We start from the raw sequence: 24,061 nt of genomic DNA, 5'->3' as shown, positions 1-24,061 counted from the left end.
TTCCTATCCAATCTGAGTTGCAGTTAACTCTAATGAACTTATCCTCTAGGTAACTCTGGGTCTTCCGATCCAATCTGAGTTGCAGTTAACTCTAATGAACTTATCCTCTGCAGCAGAGGTAACTCTGGGTCTTCCGATCCAATCTGAGTTGCAGTTAACTCTAATGAACTTATCCTCTGCAGCAGAGGTAACTCTGGGTCTTCCGATCCAATCTGAGTTGCTGGTAACTCTAATGAATGTATCCTCAGCAGCAGAGGTAACTCTGGGTCTTCCTGTCCTGTGGCGGTCCTCATAAGAGCCAGTTTCATCATAGCGCTTGATGGTTTCTGCGACTGCACTTGAAGGAACTTTCAAAGTTCTTCAAATGTTCTGTATTGACTGACCTTCGTGTCTTAATGTAATGATGCACTGTCATTTCTCTTCGCTTATTTGAGCTGTTCTTGCCATATTATGGACTTGGTATTTTGCCAAATAGGGCTGTCTTATGTATACCACCCCTCCTTGCCACAACACAACTGATTAGCTCAAGCGCATTAAGAAGGAAAAAAATTCCACAAATGAACTTTTAACAAGGCACACCTGTTAATGGAAATGCATTTCAGGTAACTACCTCATGAAGCTGGTTGAGAGAATGCCAAGAGTGTGCAAAGCTGTCATCAAGGCAAAGGGTGGCTACTTTGAAGAATCTCAAATTTAAAATATATTTAGATTTGTTTAACGCTTTTTTGGTAACACATGGAATCATGTAGTTATTTCATTGTTCGGATGTCTTCACTATTATTCTACAATGTAGAAAATAATACAAATAACGAAAGCTCTTAAATGAGGTGTTCTAAGACTTGTGTGCGTGTTTGGAAAGTATTCAGACCCCTTGACTTTTTCCACATTTTGTTCATTACAGTCCTATTCTAAAATTGATTAAATTGGGGGTTTTCCCTCATCAATCTACCCCATAATGACAAAGCAAAAGTTTAAATAATTTTTGCAGATTTATAAAATATAAAAAAACGTACTGTTTCCTTTGTTGAAGCACCTTTGGCAGCAATTACAGCCTCGAGTCTTCTTGGGTATGACGCTACAAGGCTTTACTCTACAGGCTTTGCACATGTGTATTGGGGAGTTTCTCCCATTTTCTGCAGATCCTCTCAAGCTCTGCCAGGTTGGTTGCTGCACTGCTATTTTCAGGTCTCTCCAGAGATGTTCGATTGGGTTCAAGTCCAGGCTCTGGCTGGACCGCTCAAGGAAATTGAGACATGTCCCGAAGCCGCACCTGCGTTGTCTTGGCTGTGCTTAGGGTCGTTATCCTGCTGGAAGATAAACCTTTGTCCCAGTGTAATGGAACAGGTTTTCATCAAGGATCTCTTTGTACTTTTCTCAGTTCATCTTTCCCTCAATCCTGACTAGTCTCCCAGTTCCTGCCGCTGTAAAACATCCCCACAGCATGATGCTGCCACCACCATGCTTCACCGTAGGGTTGGTGCCAGGTTTCCTCAAGATGTGACTCTTAGCATTCAGGCCAAAGAGTTCAGTCTTGGTTTGAATGATGGAGGTCACTGTGTTCTTGGATCTTCAATGCTGCATATATTTTTTGGGTACTCTTCCCCACATCTGTGCATTGACACAATCCTGTCTCGGAGCTCTACGGACAATTCCTTCGACCTCATGGCTTGGTTATTGCACTGACCTGCACTGTCAACTTATATAGACAGGTGTGTGCCTTTCCAAATAATGTCCAATCAATTGAGTTGAACACAGGCAGACTCTAATCAAATTGTAGAAACACCTCCAGGATGAACAATGGAGACCAGAGCTGAATTTAGTCTCCTAACCAAGGGTCTGAATACTTTAAAAATATATATATATTTCACCTTTATTTAATCAGGTAGGCCAGTTGAGAACAAGTTCTCATTTACAACTGCAACCTGGCCAAGAGGAAGCATAGCGTTGCGACACAAACAAACGTGCAGTCAATAACACAAAATAAAAATAGGAAGATCTTTGTACAGTGTGTGCAAATATAGAGGAGTAAGGAGGTAGGCAATAAATAGGCCATGGAGGTGAGAATAATTACAATTTAGCATTAATACTGGAGTGATAGATGTGCAAGTAGAGATATTGGGGTGCAAAAGAGCAAGAGGGTAAGTAATAATATGGGGGTGAGGTAGTCGGGTGGGCTATTTACAGATTGGCTGTGTACAGGTACAGTGATCGGTAAGCTGCTCTGACAGCTGATGCTTAAATTTAGTGAGGGAGATATGAGTCTCCAGCTTCAGTGATTTTTATTTTTTTTTGCAATTTGTTCCAGTCATTGGCAGTAGAGAAGGAAAGGCATCAAAAGTAAGTGTTGGCTTTGGGGATGACCAGTGGAATATACCTGCTGTAGCGCGTGAGTGTTAAGGCGGGGCTTTACCAAGCAAAGACTTATAGATGACCTGGAGCCAGTGGGTTTGGCGACTGATATATGGTGAGGGCCAGCCAACGAGAGCATACAGGTCCCAGTGGTGAGATGTATATGGGGCTTTGGTGATAAAACGGATGGCATTGTGGTAGACTGCATCCAGTTTGCTGAGTAGAGTGTTGGAGGCTATTTTGTAAATGACATCGCTGAAGTCTAGGATCGGTAGGAGAGTCAGTTTTACGAAGGTATGTTTAGCAGCATGAGTGACGGAGGCTTTGTTGTGAAATTGGAAGCCGATTCTACATTTCATTTTGCATTGGAGAGGCTTAATGTGAGTCTGGAAGGAGAGTTTACACACTAGCCAGACACTTAAGTATTTGTAGTTGTCCACATATTCTAGTCAGAACCATCCAGAGTAGTGATGGTAGTCTGGCTGGAGGGTGCAGGCAGCATGAAGAGCATGCACTTAGTTTTACTACCATTTAAAAGCAGTTGGAGGCCATGGTTGGAGTGTTGTAAGCTTACTTATGTATATATGGTATCCATTTTGTTATTTGTAATAAATTTGCTAACATTTATCTTTGTCATTAGGTGGTATTGTGTAGATTGAGGATTTTTTATTTAATTTATTTTAGAAAAAGGCTGTAACGTAACAAAATGTGGAAAAAGTCCAGGGGTGTGAATACTTTCCGAATGCACTTTATATGCAAAAGTATATGGACACCCCTTCAAATTAGATTTGGCTAATTTGGCCACACCTGCAACAGGTGTATACAAATGAGCACACAGCCATGCAGTCTCCATAGTCAAACATTGGCCATAGAATGGCCTTACTGGAGAACTCAGTGACTGTCAACGTGGCCACGTCATAGGATGCCAACTTTTCAACAAGTCAGTTCGTAAAATTTCTGCCCTGCTAGAACTGCCCCGGTCAGCAGTAAGTTCAAAGTGGAAACGTCTAGGAGCAACAACGGCTCAGCCGCAAAGTGGTGGGCCACACAAGCTGGGAGCTTCATGAAATGGTTTTCCATGACCATGCAGCCGCACACAAGCCTAAGATCACCATGCGCAATGCTAAGCGTCTGCTGGAGTGGTGTTAAGAACTCGACCTGCCCCAATGCATAGTGCTAACTGTAAACTTTGGTGGAGGAGGAACAATGGTTCGGGCCCCTTGCCCTTCACTGGAGCTAATCTTAACAATACACAATACAATGACATTCTAAACAATTCTGTGCTTCTCACATTGTTGCAACAGTTTGGGGAAGGCCCTTTCCCAGTTCATCATGACAATGCCCCATGCAGGAATCAAGGTCCATACAGAAATGGTTTGTCGAGATCGGTGTGGAACTTGACTGACCTGCACAGAGCCATGACCTCAATCCCACTGAACACCTTTTTGGTGAATTGGAACGCCGACTGCGAACCTAAATGGCCAACATCAGTGCCGACCTCACTAATGCTTTTCTGGCTGAATGGAAGTAAGTCCCTGCAGCAATGTACCAACATCTAGTGGAAAGCCAGAAGAGTGGAGGCTGTTATAGCAGCAATGTACCAACATCTAGTGGAAAGCCAGAAGAGTGGAGGCTGTTATAGCAGCAAAGGGGGGACCAATTCCATATTAATGCCCATGATTTTGGAATGAGACGTTCAACGAGAAGGTATCCACATACATTTTGTCATGTATTGTGTGTGTGTGTATATACTTAGTATACAAAACATTAAGAACACCTGCTCTTTCCATAGACTATCCAGGCGAAAGGATAGTACAACTGAATGCTTTCAACTAAAAGCTATGAGCCCTTATTGATGTCACGAGTTCAATCCACTTCAATGAAGTGGGTGCGACAAATTTAAAGAATGTTTTTAAGTCTTGAGACATGGATTGTGTATATGTGTCACTCAGAAGGTTAATGGGCAAGACAAAATATTTAAGTGCCTTTGAACGGGGTATGGTAGTAGGTGCCAGAAGCATTGTTTTATCAAGAATTGCAACAAGGCTGTTTTTTTTCCATGCTCAACCGTTTTCCTTTTGTCTCAAGAATGGTCCACCACCCAAAGGACATTCAGCCAACTTGACTCAACTGTAGGAAGCATTGGAGTCATCATGAGCCAGCATCCCTGTGGAACGCTTTCGACCCCTTGTAGAGTCCATGGCCCGACGAATGGAGGCTATTCTGACCGCAAAAGTGCACAACTCTTATTAGGAAGGTGTTCCAAATGTTCGGTATACTCAGTGTATACTATTGTAGGTGTAATGTTTTACTTCCTTTTATAAAACAGCTCTACTGAAGTTCTATTTGGGTATTTTTCCAGGAGAAAATGGACCAGCTGCTGCACATGATCCAGAGTGCAGATCCAACAGACAACCAGTCTGATGCCTGTGAGCTGCTGCAGCTAGAGGGTGAGACCAACTTACAGCTAGACTGACTTACGATTAACTTACTGAACAACTATTACTAAATAACACATTCTTACAATACTGATTGAATAAACAACTATTACTAACTCTTTCAGCTAGAGGGTAATACTGATTTAATAAACAACTATTACTAACTAACTATTTCAGCTAGAGGTTAATACTGATTTAATAAACAACTATTACTAACTCTTACAGCTAGAGGGTAAGCTTGACAACTATTACTAACTAACCTTTACAGTTAGAGGGGATAAGACCTACTAACCAAAACAGCTTGAGGGTAAGACTAACTCTTAAAGCTAAATGCTAAGTCTATCCATCTATCTCTCTGTCTCTTACAGCTAGAGGTTAAGACTGACTAACTAATAGGTATGTAACAATTCACCGATGCGCATCAGTCACTGATTTCAATGTTTAAGATGGTTTGTGGACCCCAAAACCGATTCAAACATTACGAATTTCAAATTCACCAACATTTTTGGCTCATATTACTTTCTTCCTTACAAAAATACCTGATCTCCTCTGGTGTCTAGCTAAGCATTTAACTGTGTTGACAGTCATTGATCTACAAGTCATTTTGCATGCAGAACAACCTAGGGAAAATCAGTAGCCTCGTCAAACTGCGCACTGTGCCGAGATCCGCGCTGCCAAAGCGAGTAGGGCCTGATCTTACACAGCACCTTCTTCAGCATTCAAATGCTAAAATGGCTTGCCCAATATTAGTCTTTATTGGTTGTGTGATAACCTATGTTATTTTACCAGAATAAAAGTAAGCTACCGGAAACAACTGATCTGGCTATTCCTGTTTTACGTTGCTTACAATAGTTTATTTCCATTGTTCAGGTTCACCATCAGCAATAGTTTTGTTAAAATAAAATGGTGTATATGGTCATTTTTAGATATACAGGGTAAAGTTTATATTTTTGTAATGAGGAATCGCTTTTGCGAGCTCAAAGCTGGAATACAAAAGAAGCTCACAAACTCTTCCAAATGGTGAAAACCATTTTGTTTTGAGATGGGGATGAAATCGAATGTTGTGCTATATATTCATTTGCTATGTCATAGCTAATTAAAACGATAAATATTGATTCATTAGCAGCTCAAACATTTAATCTGCAAAAATGACAAGTTAATTAGTGGGTGATGGTGATTTCAGAAACATAGTAGGAGGAAAAAACAGGCCACGCCCCCCCCCCCCTCCCTAGTGGGGTGGTAGAGGTCTCGTCTCCCTTATGGCTCTAATCTGGTAGTGGGGTGGTGGAGGCCTCGTCTCCCTTATGGCTCTAATCTGGTAGTGGGGTGGTGGAGGCCTCGTCTCCCTTATGGCTCTAATCTGGTAGTGGGGTGGTAGAGGTCTCTTCTCCCTTATGGCTCTAATCTGGTAGTGGGGTGGTGGAGGTCTCGTCTCCCTTATGGCTCTAATCTGGTAGTGGGGTGGTGGAGGTCTCGTCTCCCTTATGGCTCTAATCTGGTAGTGGGGTGGTGGAGGTCTCGTCTCCCTTATGGCTCAGCTCATAGTACATACATCATTTACACCCACACCCATAGTAAATACACCATAGACATACAGTGCCTTCGGAAGGTATTCAGACCTCTTCACTTTTTGTTACAGCTTTATTCTAAAATGGATTGAATAGTTTTTTTCTCTCCTCAATCTACACACAATATCCGATAGTGACAAAGCAAAAACAGGTTTAGAAATGTTTGCCAATTTTATAAAAAATAAAAAACTGAAATATTACATTTACATAAGTTCAAGTTGAAGCACTTTTGGCATCAAGTCTTCTTGGGTATGATGCTACAAGCTTGTCACACTTGTATTTGGAGAGTCCCTGCCACTGACAAAACATCGCCACAGCCATAGGGATGGTGCCATGTTTCCTCCAGACGTGACGCTTGGCATTCAGGCCAAAGAGTTCAATCTTGGTTTCATCAAACCAGAGAATCTTGTTTCTCATGGTCTGATAGTCCTTTAGGTGCCTTTTACTGAGGAGTGGCTTCCATCTGGCTACTCTACCATAAAGACCTGATTGGTGGAGTGCTGCAGAGATGGTTGTCCTTCTGGAAGGTCCTCTCATCTCCACAGAGAAATTCTAGAGCTCCAACAGAGTGACAATTGGGTTCTTGGTCACCACCCTGACCAAGGCCCTTCTCCCCTGATTACTCAGTGTGGCTGGGCGGCCAGCTCTAGGAAGAGTCTTGGTGGTTCCAAGCTTATTCTGTTTAAGAATGATTGAGGCCATTGTGTTCTTGGGGACCTTAATTGCTGCAGAAATGTTTTGGTGCCCTTCCTCTGATCTGTGCCTAGACTCCAATCAAGTTGTAGAAACATCTCAAGGATGGTCAATGAAAACAGGATGCACCTGAGCTCAAGTTGGAGTCTCATAGCAAAAGGTCTGAATAATTATGTAAATAAGGTATTTCTGTTTAGAATTTATAAACAGTGACACTGAAATTACAGAAAATATTAATTATGACCACTTCCTTCCATTTCAATATTCGATAAAGGTGTTGATTTAATTTAACAATATTTTCTCATCTTTTTTCACCAAACAATGAAGGAGAGTTATCTAATTACAAGGGGGCTAATAGTGACCTGATTCCGTAAACTAGGCGCATGTCGCAAGTCACGACTTCACAGGAGAGCCGTTTGAAAGCAAAAAATACATTTTTACCAAAATGTTTTTTTTTTGTTGCAGAATTAAAAAAAAAAAAAAATTTCACCTTTATTTAACCAGGTAGGCAAGTTGACAACAAGTTCTCATTTACAATTGCGACCTGGCCAAGATAAAGCAAAGCAGTTCGACACATACGACACAGAGTTACAAATGGAGTAAAACACACATACAGTCAATAATACAGTATAAACAAGTCTATATACAATGTGAGCAAATGAGGTGAGGTAAGGAAGGTAAAGGCAAAAAAGGCCATGGTGGCAAAGTAAAACACTGGAATGGTAGATTTGCAGTGGAAGAGAGTGCAAAGTAGATATAAAAATAATGGGGTGCAAAGGAGTGAAATTAAATAAATGAATTAAATACAGTAGGGAAAAAGGTAGTTGTTTGGGCTAAATTATAGGTGGGCTATGTACAGGTGCAGTAATCTGTGAGATGCTCTGACAGCTGGTGCTTAAAGCTAGTGAGGGAGATAAGTTTCCAGTTTCAGAGATTTTTGTAGTTCATTCCAGTCATTGAATGAACAGTGATTTAGATGCACTATTGTAAAGTGGCTGTTCCACTGGATGTTATAAGGTGAATGCACCAATTTGTAAGTCGCTCTGGATAAGAGCGTCTGCTAAATGACTTAAATGTAAATGTAAATGTCATTGGCAGCAGAGAACTGGAAGGAGAGGCAGCCAAAGAAAGAATTTGTTTTGGGGGTGACTAGAGAGATATACCTGCTGGAGCGTGTGCTACAGGTGGGAGATGCTATGGTGACCAGCGAGTTGAGATAAGGGGGGGCTTTACCTAGCAGGGTCTTGTAGATGACATGGAGCCAGTGGGTTTGGCGACGAGTATGAAGCGAGGGCCAGCCAACGAGAGTGTCACGTAGAGTAGGCCAGAAGGCTAAACTAACTAACTAAGATGGCGGAACCGCAAAAGTTCTTCTGTGCAAAGGTGTTTATTTACAAGTGATTCCGGAACAAAAAAACAACAGTACTGCCATCAACGTCTACCTTATGGGACAGCTTAAAAACAATGCTGCCCCATCCACAGCTCAATCCAAAACAAAGACCTCCCCATGACTGAAAGAGAGGCTCCTTTTGTAGGGCTAGCCCCTCCCCTCAGAACAATTAACCCTAATTAATTAATCAATTAACAAAACAAACCTACATTTTCCATGAACTACACATACTAAAGGATATACATTGCAACACGGTTTTAAACAATATCACAACATAACATTTACAACATTACATCACTACTGACAATCTCTTTCATTATGCCCATATGCATTAATGAGCCATTTGGGACAGGCACTATAAAGCCAACCCAATTCCCTTAGCTCGGGTCCTTTTCCAGCATACCCGGAAGCTACAGAGATGGAGAGAGAGGAACAGAACAAACAAACAATGCGCTCATCCACAACATTGATAAGTATAATACTTATTGTATCTCTCAAATATGAACACTGACAGGTGTGAAATGCATGCACCAAGACAGAAGTTAATTTGTGTGTCGACCCACATTGTTAACTTATCTTATAATGGCGCAGGGAGGAGTGAAGAATATGTGTGTGCGTTAAAGAACCAAATGCTGCCCGCGGCCAGTGACGGACTTCTCCGTCACATTACCTTCCTCCTCTCCTGAAGCGACCATGTACGGGAGCCTTGATAGGTAGTCCGCAGTAACGTTCTCTTTTCCTGCCTTGTGACGGACACAGAACCTGAAGGGCTGGAGCTCCAGATACCACCTGGTCACACGAGAATTCCGGTCCTTCATGGTCTGGATCCAGGTCAGTGCTCTGTGGTCCGTGTGCAGGGCAAATTCCCTCCCAAGAAGGTAGTAACGGAGGCTATCTATGGCCCACTTTATAGCCAGGCACTCCTTTTCGATTGTAGAATACCTGGTTTCCCTGGGCAACAGCTTCCAACTCAGGTACAGCACAGGAAGCTCTTCTCTTGGCTCCCCTTGGGCCAGTACAGCTCCAATTCCTACAGCCGAAGCGTCCACCTGCACGAGAAATCTCTTCTGAAAATCAGGGGTCTGGAGAACAAGGAATGAGCACAGTCGGTTTTTCAGTGTCATGAAGGCTTCCTCACACTCCTCAGTCCACTTCACAGGGTTGCTGGCCCCCTTCGAAGTGAGGTTGGTCAGAGGGACAGCGATGGTCGAAAACTGTGGAATGAATCTCCGGTACCACCCTGCCAGACCTAGGAAGGACTTCACCTGTTTCTTGGTTCTGGGTTGAGGGCTATTCCTGATGGACTCCACTTTCTCCACCTGAGGCCGAACTTCACCCTTACCCAGCTGGTAACCCAGGTACTTTGTCTCCTGTTTCGCCCACTCACACTTCAGGAGGTTAAGCGTGAGGCCTGCTTCATGAATCTTCCCCAGGACTCTGCTAAGATGCTGTATGTGCTCCTCCCAGGAGTGGCTGTAGATCACCACGTCGTCCAAGTAAGCAGCACAGTAATCGTCACAGTCCTGGAGGACCTTGTCCATCAGCCTCTGGAAAGTCGCAGGGGCCCCATGAAGGCCAAACGGCATGACCTTGAACTGGAACAGGCCCATTGGCGTCCGGAATGCAGTGTAGGCCTTGGATTGTTCATCCAGGGGCACCTGCCAGTACCCTTTGCAGAGATCCAATGTGGTGATGTAATGAGTTCTACCTATTCTCTCCAGTAAGTCGTCAATGCGGGGCATGGGATAGGCATCAAACTGGGAGATGGCATTCACCTTACGGAAGTCCATGCAGACGCGCAAAGAGCCATCCTTCAATGACAATAGGGCTGCTCCATTCACTTGAAGATGGCTCGACAACATTCATCTCTATCATGGTGTGGACCTCTTCCTTGAGGGCTACCACCAGCCTCTCAGGCACACGGTAAGGATGCTGGCGGACAGGGTTCTGGCCAGGTTTCAAACGAATGACGTGTTCTAGGACTTTGGTTCTTCCTGGTCTCTGACTGAAGAGGGCCGGATACTTGCCAAACAGCTGCTTCAGCTCATCTTGCTTGTCTTCTTCCAGGTGAGCCAGTATGACTTCTGCTCGTTCTTTCCATGCCTCTGTGACCCCATCCGACTCATCCTCTTCTACTCTGCGGACCAGAAAGGACTTTCCTTTGGAGAGTTCCTCTCTCTCCTCCCAGGCCTTGAGAAGGTTCACATGGTAGATTTGCTTTTTCTTACCCTTGTCCGGGTGCAGCACCTCGTAGGTCACTGGGCCCATCTTCCTCCCGATTAGGTACGGTCCTTGCCATTGCGCAAGGAGCTTGCTGGTAGACGAGGGAAGGAGGAGCAGGACTTTCTGTCCTGGCTCAAACTTTCTGTGGCGTACAGGTCGCAATGGTGGGTAGCATATGGGGCTTTGGTGACAAAACGGATTGCACTGTTACAGAAATGCCATCTCGAACATGAGCTTTTATGTGCCTTAATATCAAATGTTTATGCAATCTGTAAATACGAATAATATTGTTCAGTTACGAGCCAAGTTGGTTTAGCCACAGAAAAACAGAGCAACCTTCCTGCTAGCCTTGATTTGCTGAGATAATGAGTGGGCTGGACATGCCGAGAGGTGAGTTTGGATTGGTCTTCCATATAGCACATGTCTGTCTATTAGAGCTGGTCAGTATGTCTAGGTAATTGTGTCAAACGCGGCTTTAAAAAAAATGTATTGTGTAGTAAAACTGCATGTCAAGTTAAACTCTTGCTTCTACCTGGCACGCAGGCGTCCCATCTAGAGCTCTGGAAATGCAAATGCACTACACTAAATGCTAATAGTATTAGTTAAAACTCAAACGTTCATTAAAATACACATGCAGGGTATTGAATTAAAGCTACACTCGTTGTGAATCCAGGCAACAAGTCAGATTTCTAAAATGTTTTACAGCGAAAACATAGCACATATTTATGTCAAACCACCACCGCAGACATAGCTCATTAGCATAGCCAAGTAGGAAAAAATATGCAATCAACAAACGCAGGATTAAAAAAAAAATCATTTCACTAACCTTTTGAAATCTTCATCAGATGACAGTAATATAACATGTTACACAGTACATTCATTTTTTTCAATAATCTGCAATATATATCCATAAATCTCTGTTTACAATGACGCATCGTTCAAAAAATGCTACTAAAATGTCAGGAGAAATGAAATAGCTCCGGCAGATAACGTCAGCTAACAAGGAATACACATCATAAACTTTGACTAAATATGCATGTTTTACACTTCTTCTAAATGCAATCGCTGTGTTACATTTATTTTTAACATTACAGGTTGCGTTCACTAGGCTATACTAGGAGTCGGCGCTCCAAAGGTATCATTATGCCTCCTCTATCTTGGAGTCGACAGAAACCCAAAATTAACACATAAATATTCCCTTACCTTTGCTGTTCTTCCATCAAAAGACCTGGAAGGGATTATACTTACCAAAACAGCGTTTAGTTTTCAAGTCTGCGTCTTTCAGTTCTCAAAATAGACACATTTCGGTCGACATGTAGGCAAAATTCAAGTGGATGCGCACCAAAACGTCGAAATTATATATTATATGTCGAGTAAACTTGTCAAACTATGTTCATAATTAAGCTTTAACATGTTATAAAGGTGTACAGCAATTGTGAGGATGAAGCGAAACACACACGTCGTTTAATCGATCCTGAAGAAAAGACCTCACCGGAGCAGAGCCCGCATAAGCGTACACTTTTTTTTCCGCGTGACCGAGACCTTTCGGCACGCTCAAAGTCTCGTGAGCGCGCGATTCTCAGAATTAGAAGCCCCATTGAAAGCAGGCTTCGCGCTGAACACGTAGGAACTGTTCCCAGAGCGGTAGCTGTTTGGGAAGTGCGTATACGATGACGTCAAAGTTGGGCCAACTTTTTCCATGACAAGAGAGACTTTGGGAGAATGCATGCCCTGAGATTTCTGCTTTACATAGAGACAACATTTAAACGGTTTTAGAAGCTTTAGAGTTTTCTATTCGATAATATTTTTTATATGCATATATTAGCAACTTTTGACAAAAATTTATCCTGTTTTATATGGGTACCCAATTCCTCCAGAAGGGGCAGTAAACAGGGGTAGGCTTAACAGGTTAAAGTGTACTGTTCGCTCGCTAACGTTATGTGTATGCTCTCCACTTTCTGGAGGACTGAGGTGCGTCCTAGTGTGCCAGTGTGCACAATAACTGATACATTTTTGAATGCTCAACACCCGTGTAATTTGTCTGGAGTCAGTAAACGTTGGCAAAGAAAGCAAAATTCAATTGTTGCCAGCAGCACGGTTAGTCACCAATGCTCTGGAAAACAGCCTAACCAGCTCTGCCAAGGGGAGTAAAATAGTCAGTGGGGTGTTTTTTTCTTTTTTCTTTATTTAACCAGGCATTCTTATTTTCAATGACAGCCTGGGAACAGTGGGTTAACTGCCTGTTCAGGGGCAGAACAACAGATTTGTACCTTGTCAGCTCGGGGGTTTGAACTCGCAACCTTCCGGTTATTAGTCCAACGCTCTAACCACTAGGCCACGCTGCCGCCCCGGTGTTCTCTCATTGTGTCTGGAAGTAACTAGCCAATGTTAGCCAGTTAGCTTGGGTGCTTGACTGTCGTTGTCAGGTCAGAGCGTCCAGTGTGCTCTGAATTTACAAACGGACAATGTGACAGCACAGTTGCGGTCACCAACTCGCTGAATAGCATACTGTAACAGCCTAACCAGCTCTGCAAGGGTGAGTAATGTTCAGTGAGCTGTTCTCTCTCTCTTAGATGTCTGGAAGTAGCTGGCAAGTTAGTACCGAATGGTTGGATCAACCCTTAAAGAGATGGGTGGGGCTAAGGCTTAAGAGGGTGTGAACAATGCTGAATGGGTGGGGCTAAGGCTTAAGAGGGTGTGAACAATGCTAAATGGGTGGGGCTAAGGCTTAAGAGGGTGTGAACAATGCTGAATGGGTGGGGCTAAGGCTTATGTTAAGAGGGTGTGATCAATGCTGAATGGGTGGGGCTAAGGCTTAAGAGGGTGTGAACAATGCTGAATGGGTGGGGCTAAGGCTTATGTTAAGAGGGTGTGATCAATGCTGAATGGGTGGGGCTAAGGCTTAAGAGAGTGTGAACAATGCTGAATGGGTGTAGACAAAGAAGGGCTCCTATAGTAGTGCCAAAACATTGAAAGACCGTTTTGTCAAAAGTGAGTTTACAAGTCTATCAACATTCAATTACTTTCCCATTGTTTACTCAAATGCAGTGTATGATATACCATTTTGTAGCTCGGAGTCTCTACTTTTATCCATTTGTAAAATTAAAAAACAACAGAAATTCAAATGTTGCTACCGAATCTAGGTGGTGAGTCACAATATTACGTTTTTGCATATGGAGAAACTGACTAACTCTTACAACTAGCTAGACGGTAAGACTGACTAACTCTTACAGCTTGAGCAGGCCTGGGCAAAGGCCGGTCCGGGGGCCCTATGTGGCCCGCGACCTGATTCAATACGGCCCTTGGAATCATGCTTTTATTTGTTATTCAAATAAAAAGACCAATGAATACTTGTATTTGTGTAATGATTTAATTACCACCGCTTGTGGGACATTTTTCTAGTTAAAGACCCGCCTTATCTCAGCTCACTGGTCACCATAGCAACACCCACCCGTCATCCCCAAAGCCAACACTTACTTACCAATCTGTAAATAGACTGCCTCACCCCCATATTATTACTTCTTGCTCTTTGCAACCCAGTAGCTCTACTTGCACATCATCATCTGCACATCTATCACTCCAGTATTAATGCTAAATTGTAATTATTTTTACCTCTAGGGCCTATTTATTGCCTACCTCCCTACTCTTCTACATTTGCACACACTGTACATAAATAGAAACATCTTTCATTTATTTTGTTATTGACTGTACATTTGCTTATGTGTAACTCTGTGTTGTTTGTGTCGCACTGCTTTGCTTTGTCTTGGCCAGGTCGCAGTTGTAAATGAGAACTTGTTTTCAACTGGCTTACCTGGTTAAATAAAGGTTTATGGTTATATATATAAATATCTGGTTAAATAAAGGGTTAGGGTTATATATATATATATATATAAATACCTGGTTAAATAAAGGGTTAGGGTTATATATATATAAATACCTGGTTAAATAAAGGTTTAGGGTTATATATATATAAATACCTGGTTAAATAAAGGTTTAGGGTTATATATATATAAATACCTGGTTAAATAAAGGTTTAGGTTTATATATATATATAAATACCTGGTTAAATAAAGGTTTAGGGTTATATATATATTAATACCTGGTTAAATAAAGGTTTCGGGTTATATATAAATAAATACCTGGTTAAATAAAGGGTTATATATATATATATATAAATATAAATACCTGGTTAAATAAAGGTTTAGGGTTATATATATATAAATACCTGGTTAAATAAAGGTGAAATAAAAAGGCACCTATAAATAACAACTGCACGAGGGACAGACGGTGACTGACAGGCTGACACACACTTCAGTTACAAATAGTAGCTCGCTAGAAATTGGGAAAAAGTAGTTTTTGGGGAAAGTAGACAATGAATGTAGGGTGTTCCAGCAAGTGTTCATCGAAATATTTCTTTGAGGTACCAGGGAAAGCTGTGTGCAAAGTTAGCATCGCTGTCTTGAATGACTAGAACTTCCCAACACTTCCAGACAAAGCATGCAGAGAAATATAGGAATAGGTCTTCTGAGCAGAGGGCAATTGCATCAAAAGAGTTGCTTTCTCAGTTGCAAAAGCAGCAAGGAGTTTTCACAAAACTGCATTCAGCAAACAGAATTGCGATAGCTAGATATGTACTGTCCCACAAAATTGCTAAACATAGAAAGCCATTCGCTGAGTTAGAATTCATTAAAGAATGTTTAATTGACTGCAGTAATACTTTGCCCCGACAAGAAAGCTGTTTGAAAATTGGGATTATAAATAGTTAATTATTCATTATAAATAATAAAGAGGACAAAACACACATCACGACAAGAGATAACACTACATAAAGAGAGACCTAAGACAATAACGTAGTAAGGCAGCAACACATGACAACACAGCATGGTAGCAACACATTACAACAACATGGTAGCAACACAAAACATGGTACAAACATTATTGGGCACAGACAACATCACAAAGGGCAAGAAGGTAGAGACAACAATACATCACGCAAAGCAGACACAACTGTCAGTAAGAGTGTTCATGATTGAGTCTTTGAATGAAGAGATGGAGATAAAACTGTCCAGTTTGAATGTTGTTTGCAGCTCATTCCAGTCGCTAGCTGCAGCAAACTGAAAACGAGTGACCCATGGATGTGTGCTTTGTGACTGGCAGAGCTGGTGTTGTATGTGGAGGATGAGCGGGGTTAGTCGCATTAGATTGGGTGGGAGATGAAGAAATGTTGGAATGTCAAGGCGGCATGGCTGAGTCAAATAGGAATCCTGACTTAATGAAGTGGTGATTAAAGAGCTCAGCCATGTGCTTCTTGTCAGTAACAACCACATCATCAACATTAAGGGACATGGGCAGCTGTGAGGAGGGTTTATTCTTCAGGTCTTTAACCGTTTCCCAGAACTTCTTGAGGTTAGACCCACAGAGAGAGAACTGCTCCTTAAAGGATCTAAATTTCGCCTTCCGGATGGCCTGAGTGCACTTATTCCTCTTGTCTGGACGAGAACCAGTCATTCTGAGTGCACTTATTCCTCTTGTCTGGACGAGAACCAGTCATTCTGAGTGGACTTATTCCTCTTGCCTGGACGAGAACCAGTCATTCTGAGTGCACTTATTCCTCTTGTCTGGACGAGAACCAGTCATTCTGAGTGCACTTATTCCTCTTGCCTGGACGAGAACCAGTCATTCTGAGTGCACTTATTCCTCTTGTCTGGACGAGAACCAGTCATTCTGAGTATGCGTTTGCTGAGCCTTTCGCCAATGCAATTCTTGTGGTGGAGTAACTCTGCAAGATCACGGTCGAACCAGGGGCTGAACCGGTTTTTAATTCAAATTTTCTTTAGGGGGGCGTGTTTGTTAACAATACCATTGAAAAAATATAAAAAGAAGGTCCAAACGTCAAGCTGATTCTGTACCATTTTACAGAGACCAGGTCATGAAGGAAGGCTTGCTCATTCGTTTTTTTAAGCAATCGTCTATGACAAATCAGGACAGGTCGTTTCACTGAGCAGCCATTACGAACACAGGCTAAGAATGACTAACTCTTACAGCTAGAGGGTTAGTTAGCTAGTTTGTCATTCTTACCCAACTAACACACTAGCTGTAAGAGTTAGTTAGTAAGACTGACTAACTCTTACAGCTAAACGGTAAGAATGACTAACTCCTACAGCTAGGGGCTAAGACTGACCAACTAACTCCTACAGCTAGGGGCTAAGACTGACCAACTAACTCCTACAGCTAGGGGCTAAGACTGACCAACTAACTCCTACAGCTAGGGGCTAAGACTGACCAACTAACTCCTACAGCTAGGGGCTAAGACTGACCAACTAACTCCTACAGCTAGGGGCTACTACTGACCAACTAACTCCTACAGCTAGGGGCTACTACTGACCAACTAACTCCTACAGCTAGGGGCTAAGACTGACCAACTAACTCCTACAGCTAGGGGCTAAGACTGACCAACTAACTCCTACAGCTAGGGGCTAAGACTGACTGGCTAACTCCTACAGCTAGGGGCTAAGACTGACTGGCTAACTCCTACAGCTAGGGGCTAAGACTGACCAACTAACTCCTACAGCTAGGGGCTAAGACTGACCAACTAACTCCTACAGCTAGGGGCTAAGACTGACTGGCTAACTCCTACAGCTAGGGGCTAAGACTGACTGGCTAACTCCTACAGCTAGGGGGCTAAGACTGACTGGCTAACTCCTACAGCTAGGGGGCTAAGACTGACTGGCTAACTCCTACAGCTAGGGGCTAAGACTGACTGGCTAACTCTTGCATCTAGTGGGTAAGACTGACCTAACTAATTTATTTAACCGGTTTCTTAATTAAAACACTGGTTGCATTTAGAATACACTATACAGTTACAAAACATTACATAACATTGTTTCTTGTTCTGCTAAGGTGCCTGCAACCAGATGTGTCCCCTCATTGATCAGAAGCTTGAGAGCACTGACAGGTACGGTATTCAGCTTACACCTTACTGACTGATTGCTTGGCTGACTGACTGGTTGCTTGGCTGACTGACTGGTTGCTTGGCTGACTGACTGGTTGCTTGGCTGACTGACTGGTTGCTTGGCTGACTGGTTGGTTGGTTGGTTGGTTGGTTGGCTGACTGACTGACTAACTGACTCCTGTGTTTCAGGAAGCATTCAGAGCTGTCAGAGCTGAATGTGAAGTTGATGGAGGCGCTGTCTCTTTATGCTAAGCTTATGAATGAGGACTATGCCATGTACACAAAGCTACAGACCCAGCAGTACTACATGCATCAATCTGCCAACGCAGCACAACAGGTAGGTCACTCATCTCTCTCTTTCTTGCCCTCTCTCGTTCTTTCTCAAAATGCGGCCCACGGTAGAAAGATAAAAATGTATTGCTGGTTCCCGAGTGGTGCAGTGGTCTAAGGCACTGCATCTCAGTGCAAAAGGAGTCACTCAGTCCCTGGTTTGAATCCAGGCAGTATCGAATCCGGCCGTGATTGAGAGTCCCATAGGGCGGTGCACAATTGGCCCAGCATCTTCCGGGTTTGGCCGGGGTAGGCCGTCATTTGTAAATAAGAATTTGTTCTTAACTGACTTGCCTAGTTAAAATATAGGTTCAATTAAACACATTTTATAAATGTTTTTTAAACATTGTTGAACGAAAACAGTTTTCTCTAAGGAAAAGAGGGGGAGTTGGCTACAGAACCTGTATATGAAAGGTAGTGGTAACATGGGAGGGTTGAGAGAGACTACAGAACCTGTATACGAAAGGCAGTGGTAACGTGGGAGGGTTGAGAGAGACTATAGAACCTGTATATACGAAAGGCAGTGGTAACGTGGGAGGGTTGAGAGAGACTACAGAACCTGTATACGAAAGGCAGTGGTAACGTGGGAGGGTTGAGAGAGACTACAGAACCTGTATATGAAAGGCAGTGGTAACGTGGGAGGGTTGAGAGAGACTACAGAACCTGTATGTGAAAGGCAGTGGTAACGTGGGAGGGTTGAGAGAGACTACAGAACCTGTGTGAAAGGCAGTGATAACGTGGGAGGGTTGAGAGAGACTACAGAACCTGTATACGAAAGGCAGTGGTAACGTGGGAGGGTTGAGAGAGACTACAGAACCTGTATATGAAAGGCAGTGGTAACGTGGGAGGGTTGAGAGAGACTACAGAACCTGTATATTTTAATTTGGTAAATCAGCTTGTTTCTTAACCAGGCGCTAGAAGGCTGGTGGTGACTGGTTAGCTACAGGGAAGTAATTGCTGACTTAGCAGACGACCACCACCAGTTTGATAGTAGTAAGGATGAAATACAGCTATTTGACAAGACCACCTTCAACTTTTCAATGAGGTAACTTTTGGTCTATAGAACCCTTGACTTGTTCCACATTTTGTCCTTATTAGAGGTCGACCGATTATGATTTTTCAATGCCGATACCGATTATTGGAGGACCAAAAAAAGGCTGATACCGATTCATCGGCTGATTTAAATAAATATATATATAGAATTATTTTTATTTTTTTGCAATAATGACAATTACAACCATACTGAATGAACACTTATTTTTAACTTCATATAATACATCAATAAAAATATATTTAGCCTCAAATAAATAATGAAGCATGTTCAATTTCTTTTACATAATGCAAAAACAAAGAAGAAAGTAAAAGTGCAATATGTGCCATGTAAAAAAAGCTAAAGTTTAAGTTCCTTGCTCAGAACATGAGAACATATGAAAATTGGTGGTTCATTTTAACATGAGACTTCAATATTCCAAGATAAGAGGTTTTCGGTTGTAGTTAATATAGTATTTATAGGACTATTTCTCTCTATACCATTTGTATTTCAAATACCTCTGACTATTGGATGTTCTTATAGGCACTTAATATTGCCAGTGTTACAGTATAGCTTCCGTCCCTCTCCTCGCCCCTACCTGGGCTTGAACCTGGAACACATCGACAACTCGAAGCAGCGTCGCTCCACAAAATAACTACTCCAAGACTCATAGCGAGTGAATTTTGAAATGCTATTAGCACACACCCAGCTAACTAGCTAGCCATTTCACATCAGTTACACCAGCCATTAGGCTGATAGGCTTGAATTCATAAACAGAGCTGTGCTTGCGAAGAGCTGCTGGCAAAACGCAGGAAAGTGTTGTTTGATTGAATGCTTACGAGCCTGCTGCTGCCTACCATCGCTCAGGCAGGCTGCTCTATCAAATCATAAACTTAATTCTAACATAATAACACAGAAATACGAGCCTTTGGTCATTAATACTGTCGAATCCAGAAACTATCATCTCAAAAACAAAACTTTTATTTCAGTGCAATACGGAACCGTTCGGTATTTTATCTAACGGGTGGCATCCCTAAGTTGAAATATTCTTGTTATATTGCACAACCTTCAATGTTATGTCATAATTACGTAACATTCTGGCAAATTAGTTCGCAATGAGCCAGGCTGCCCAAACTGTTGCATATACCCTTACTCTGCGTGCGATGAACTCAAGAGAAATTAAACAATTTCACCTGGTTAATATTGCCTGCTAACCTGGATTTCTTTTAGCTAAATATGCAGGTTTAAAAATATATACTTCTGTGTATTGATTTTAAGAAAGGCATTGTCGTTTATGGTTAGGCACAGTCATCCAACAATTGTGCTTTTTCTGCAATTGTGCTTTTGTTAAATCATCCCCCAGCGTTGCATCGAGTAATATCATTAATGTGTAGTTATAACTAGTGATTATGATTGTTTTTTTATAAGATAAGTTTAATGCTAGCTAGCAACTTACCCTGGCCTCTACTGCATTCACGTAACAGGCAGGCTCCTCGTGGAGTGCAATGAGAGGCAGGTGGTTAGCGCGTTGGACTAGGTAACTGTAAGGTTGCAAGATTGGATCCCCTGAGCTGACAAGGTGAAAATCTGTCGTCCTGCCCAAGAAAATTGTGCTGTCTGGTTTGCTTAATATTAGGAAGTTGAAAATATTTCTACTTTTACCTTTGATACTTAAGTGTGTGTGTATGTATATATCTTCACACACACACACACACACACACACACACACACACACACACACACACACACACACACACACACACACACACACACACACACACACACACACACACACACACACACACACACACACACACACACACACACACACAGTGGGGAGAACAAGTATTTGATACACTGCCGAATTTGCAGGTTTTCCTACTTACAAAGCATTCAAAGGTCTGTCATTTTTATCATAGGTACACTTCAACTGTGAGAGACTGAATCTAAAACAAAAATCCAGAAAGTCACATTGTATGATTTTTAACTAATTCATTTGCATTTTATTGCATGACATACGTATTTGATCAACTACCAACCAATAAGAATTCTGGCTCTCACAGACCTGTTAGCTTTTCTTTAAGAATCCCTCCTGTTCTCCCCTTGTTACCTGTATTAACTGCACCTGTTTGAACTCGTTACCTGTGTAAAAGACACCTGTCCACACACTCAATCAAACAGATTCCAACCTCTCCACAATGGCCAAGACCAGAGAGCTGTGTAAGGACATCAGGGATAAAATTATAGACCTGCACAAGGCTGGGATGGGCTACAGGACAATAGGCAAGCAGCTTGGTGAGAAGGCAACAACTGTTGGTGCAATTATTAGAAAATGGAAGAAGTTCAAGATGACGGTCAATCACCCTCGGTCTGGGGCTCCATGCAAGATCTCACCTCGTGGGGCATGATCATGAGGAAGGTGAGGGATCAGCCCAGAACTACACGGCATGACCTGGTCAATGACCTGAAGAGAGCTGGGACCACAGTCTCAAAGAATTAGTAACCATTAGTAACACACTACGCCGTCATGGATTAAAATTCTGCAGTGCACGCAAGGTCCCCCTGCTCAAGCCAGCACATGTCCAGGCCCGTCTGAAGTTTGCCGATGACCATCTGGATGATCCCGAGGAGGAATGGGAAAAGGTCATGTGGTCTGATGAGACAAAAATAGAGCTTTTTGGTAAAACCTCCACTCGCCGTGTTTGGAGGAAGAAGGATGAGTACAACCTCAAGAACACCATCCCAACCGTGAAGCATGGAGATGGAAACATCATTCTTTGGGGATGCTTTTCTGCAAAGGGGACAGGACGACTGCACCGTATTGAGGGGAGGATGGATGGGGCCATGTATTGCGAGATCTTGGCCAACAACCTCCTTCCCTCAGTAAGAGCATTGAAGATGGGTCGTGGCTGGGTCTTCCAGCATGACAACGACCCGAACCACACAGCCAGGGCAATTATGCAGTGGCCCCGTAAGAAGAATCTCAAGGTCCTGGAGTAGCCTAGCCAGTCTCCAGACCTGAACCCAATAGAACATCTTTGGAGGGAGCTGAAAGTCCGTATTGCCCAGCAACAGCCCCGAAACCTGAAGGATCTGGAGAAAGTCTGTATGGATGAGTGGGCCAAAATCCCTGCTGCAGTGTGCAAACCTGGTCAAGAACTACAGGAAACGTATGATCTCTGTAAATGCAAACAGGTTTCTGTACCAAATATTAAGTTCTGCTTTTCTGATGTACCAAATACTTATGTTAATGTAACGGTTGTCGTCGTTGGAAGGAGAGGAGCGCAGCGTGGTAAGTGTTCATTCTTTTTTTTAATCAAACTGAACACTTTACAAATACAAAATAACAAAATGAAAACAGAAACAGTTCTATCTGGTAGACACAGACTGAAAATAACCACCCACTAAACACAAAAGGAAAATAGGCTACCTAAATATGGTTCTCAATCAGGGACAACGATAGACAGCTGCCTCTGATTGAGAACCATATCAGGCCAAACACAGAAATAGAAAATATAGAAATGCTAAGACTGCCCACCCCCACTCACGCCCTGACCATACTAAATAAAGACAAAACAAAGGATTCAAGGTCAGAACGTGACAGTACCCCCTCCCCCCTGCCAAAGGTGCGGACTCCGGCCGCAAAACCTGAACCTATAGGGGAGGGTCTGGGTGGGCGCCTGTCCACGGTGGCGGCTCTGGCGCGGGACGTGGACCCCACTTCACCACAGTTTTTCTCCGCCTCATTGTCCACTTCCGTGGCCTCTTACGAGCGGCGACCCTAGCCGCCGACATCTGACTGGGGACCCCAGAAATGGGTCCCGAACAGGCGGGAGGCTCCGGCGGCGCCGGGCAGGCGGGAGCACGTGTAGGGAGAAGACAGAGACAGCCTGGTGCAGGGGGCTGCCACCGGAGGGCTGGTGCGTGCAGGCGCACTGGAGCTCTTGAGCACCAAGCCTGCCCAACCTTACCTGGTTGAATGCTCCCCGTAGCCAGGCCAGTGTGGCGAAGTGGAATAGCCCGCACTGGGCTGTGCAGGCGAACCGGGGACACCATGCGTAAGGCTGGTGCCATGTACGCCGGCCTAAGGAGATGCACTGGAGACCAGATGCGTAGAGCCGGCTTCATGGCACCTGGCTCGATGCCCACTCTAGCCCGGCCGATACGAGGAGCTGGAATGTACCGCACCGGGCTATGCACAAGCACCGGGGACACCTTGCGCTCCACCCCATAACACGGTGCCTGCCCGGTCCCTCTCTCTCTCCGGTAAGCACGGGGAGTTGGCTTAGGTCTCCTACCTGACTTAGCCACACTCCCCGTTTGCTCCCCCAAGAAATGTTTGGGGCATCCTCTCGGGCTTCCAGCCGCGCTTCCATGCTTCCTCCTCATACCGGCGCCTCTCCGCTTTCGCTGCCTCCAGCTCTGCTTTAGGGCGGCAATATTCCCCTGCTTGTGTCCAGGGTCCCTTGCCGCCCAGAATCTCGTCCCAAGTCCATCTCTCCAGGTATCGCTGCCTCTCCTGCTGCTGCTGCCTCTACGGGGAGTGTGGCCAATTGGTAGACCTCCACCAATTCTGGTTCATCCTTGGGAGCAATTTCCAAACGCCTGAAGGTACTACGTTCATCTCTACAAACAATACTACGCAAGTATAAACACCGTGAGACCACGCAGCCGTCATACCACTCAGGAAGGAGACACATTCTGTCTCCTAGTGATGAACGTACTTTGGTGCGAAAAGTGCAAATCAATCCCAGAACAACAGCAAAGGACCTTTGTTAATAGGTGAACTGTCTTCAAAGTAATGACTCGGGACGTCGGGTTTGATATGAAAGCTTCTTTTAGTAATAATACTTGTTTACGTTACATTTAACAACTTTAGATTCTACAGAGCAATGCAGGTAAGATGCTAGCGGAAAATCAGCTTTATCACGTTGCACCTGCACATAACTGGCGCGTTATCTCTCTCATTCCTGTCGCAAGGCATTCTGGAACTTGCAGTCAAAAGCGTAATTCAATACTATTTAATACAATTACATATGTAAATGACTGTAAAGAAATATCTTCAGATATAGCTCCATGAAGTAACTT

General features: G+C 43.4%; 1 protein-coding gene across 1 annotated transcript in view; it reads left to right on the top strand.

Annotated features, from left to right (window-relative positions):
* stam (signal transducing adaptor molecule (SH3 domain and ITAM motif) 1) overlaps nt 1-24,061 on the top strand; it is a 52,117-nt gene that overhangs the window by 25,015 nt on the left and 3,041 nt on the right. Inside the window, exons 10-12 of the mRNA XM_046322187.1 lie at nt 4,712-4,799; nt 17,562-17,616; nt 17,803-17,950. Of these exons, the coding sequence (XP_046178143.1) occupies nt 4,712-4,799; nt 17,562-17,616; nt 17,803-17,950 (291 nt within the window). The remainder of the gene's footprint in view (nt 1-4,711; nt 4,800-17,561; nt 17,617-17,802; nt 17,951-24,061) is intronic.

The sequence above is a fragment of the Oncorhynchus gorbuscha genome, linkage group LG22 (assembly GCF_021184085.1).
Source record: "Oncorhynchus gorbuscha isolate QuinsamMale2020 ecotype Even-year linkage group LG22, OgorEven_v1.0, whole genome shotgun sequence".
Lineage (NCBI taxonomy): Eukaryota > Metazoa > Chordata > Actinopteri > Salmoniformes > Salmonidae > Oncorhynchus > Oncorhynchus gorbuscha.
The sequence above is the reverse complement of the archived record's forward strand: the minus strand, read 5'-3'. Positions and strand labels throughout refer to the sequence as shown.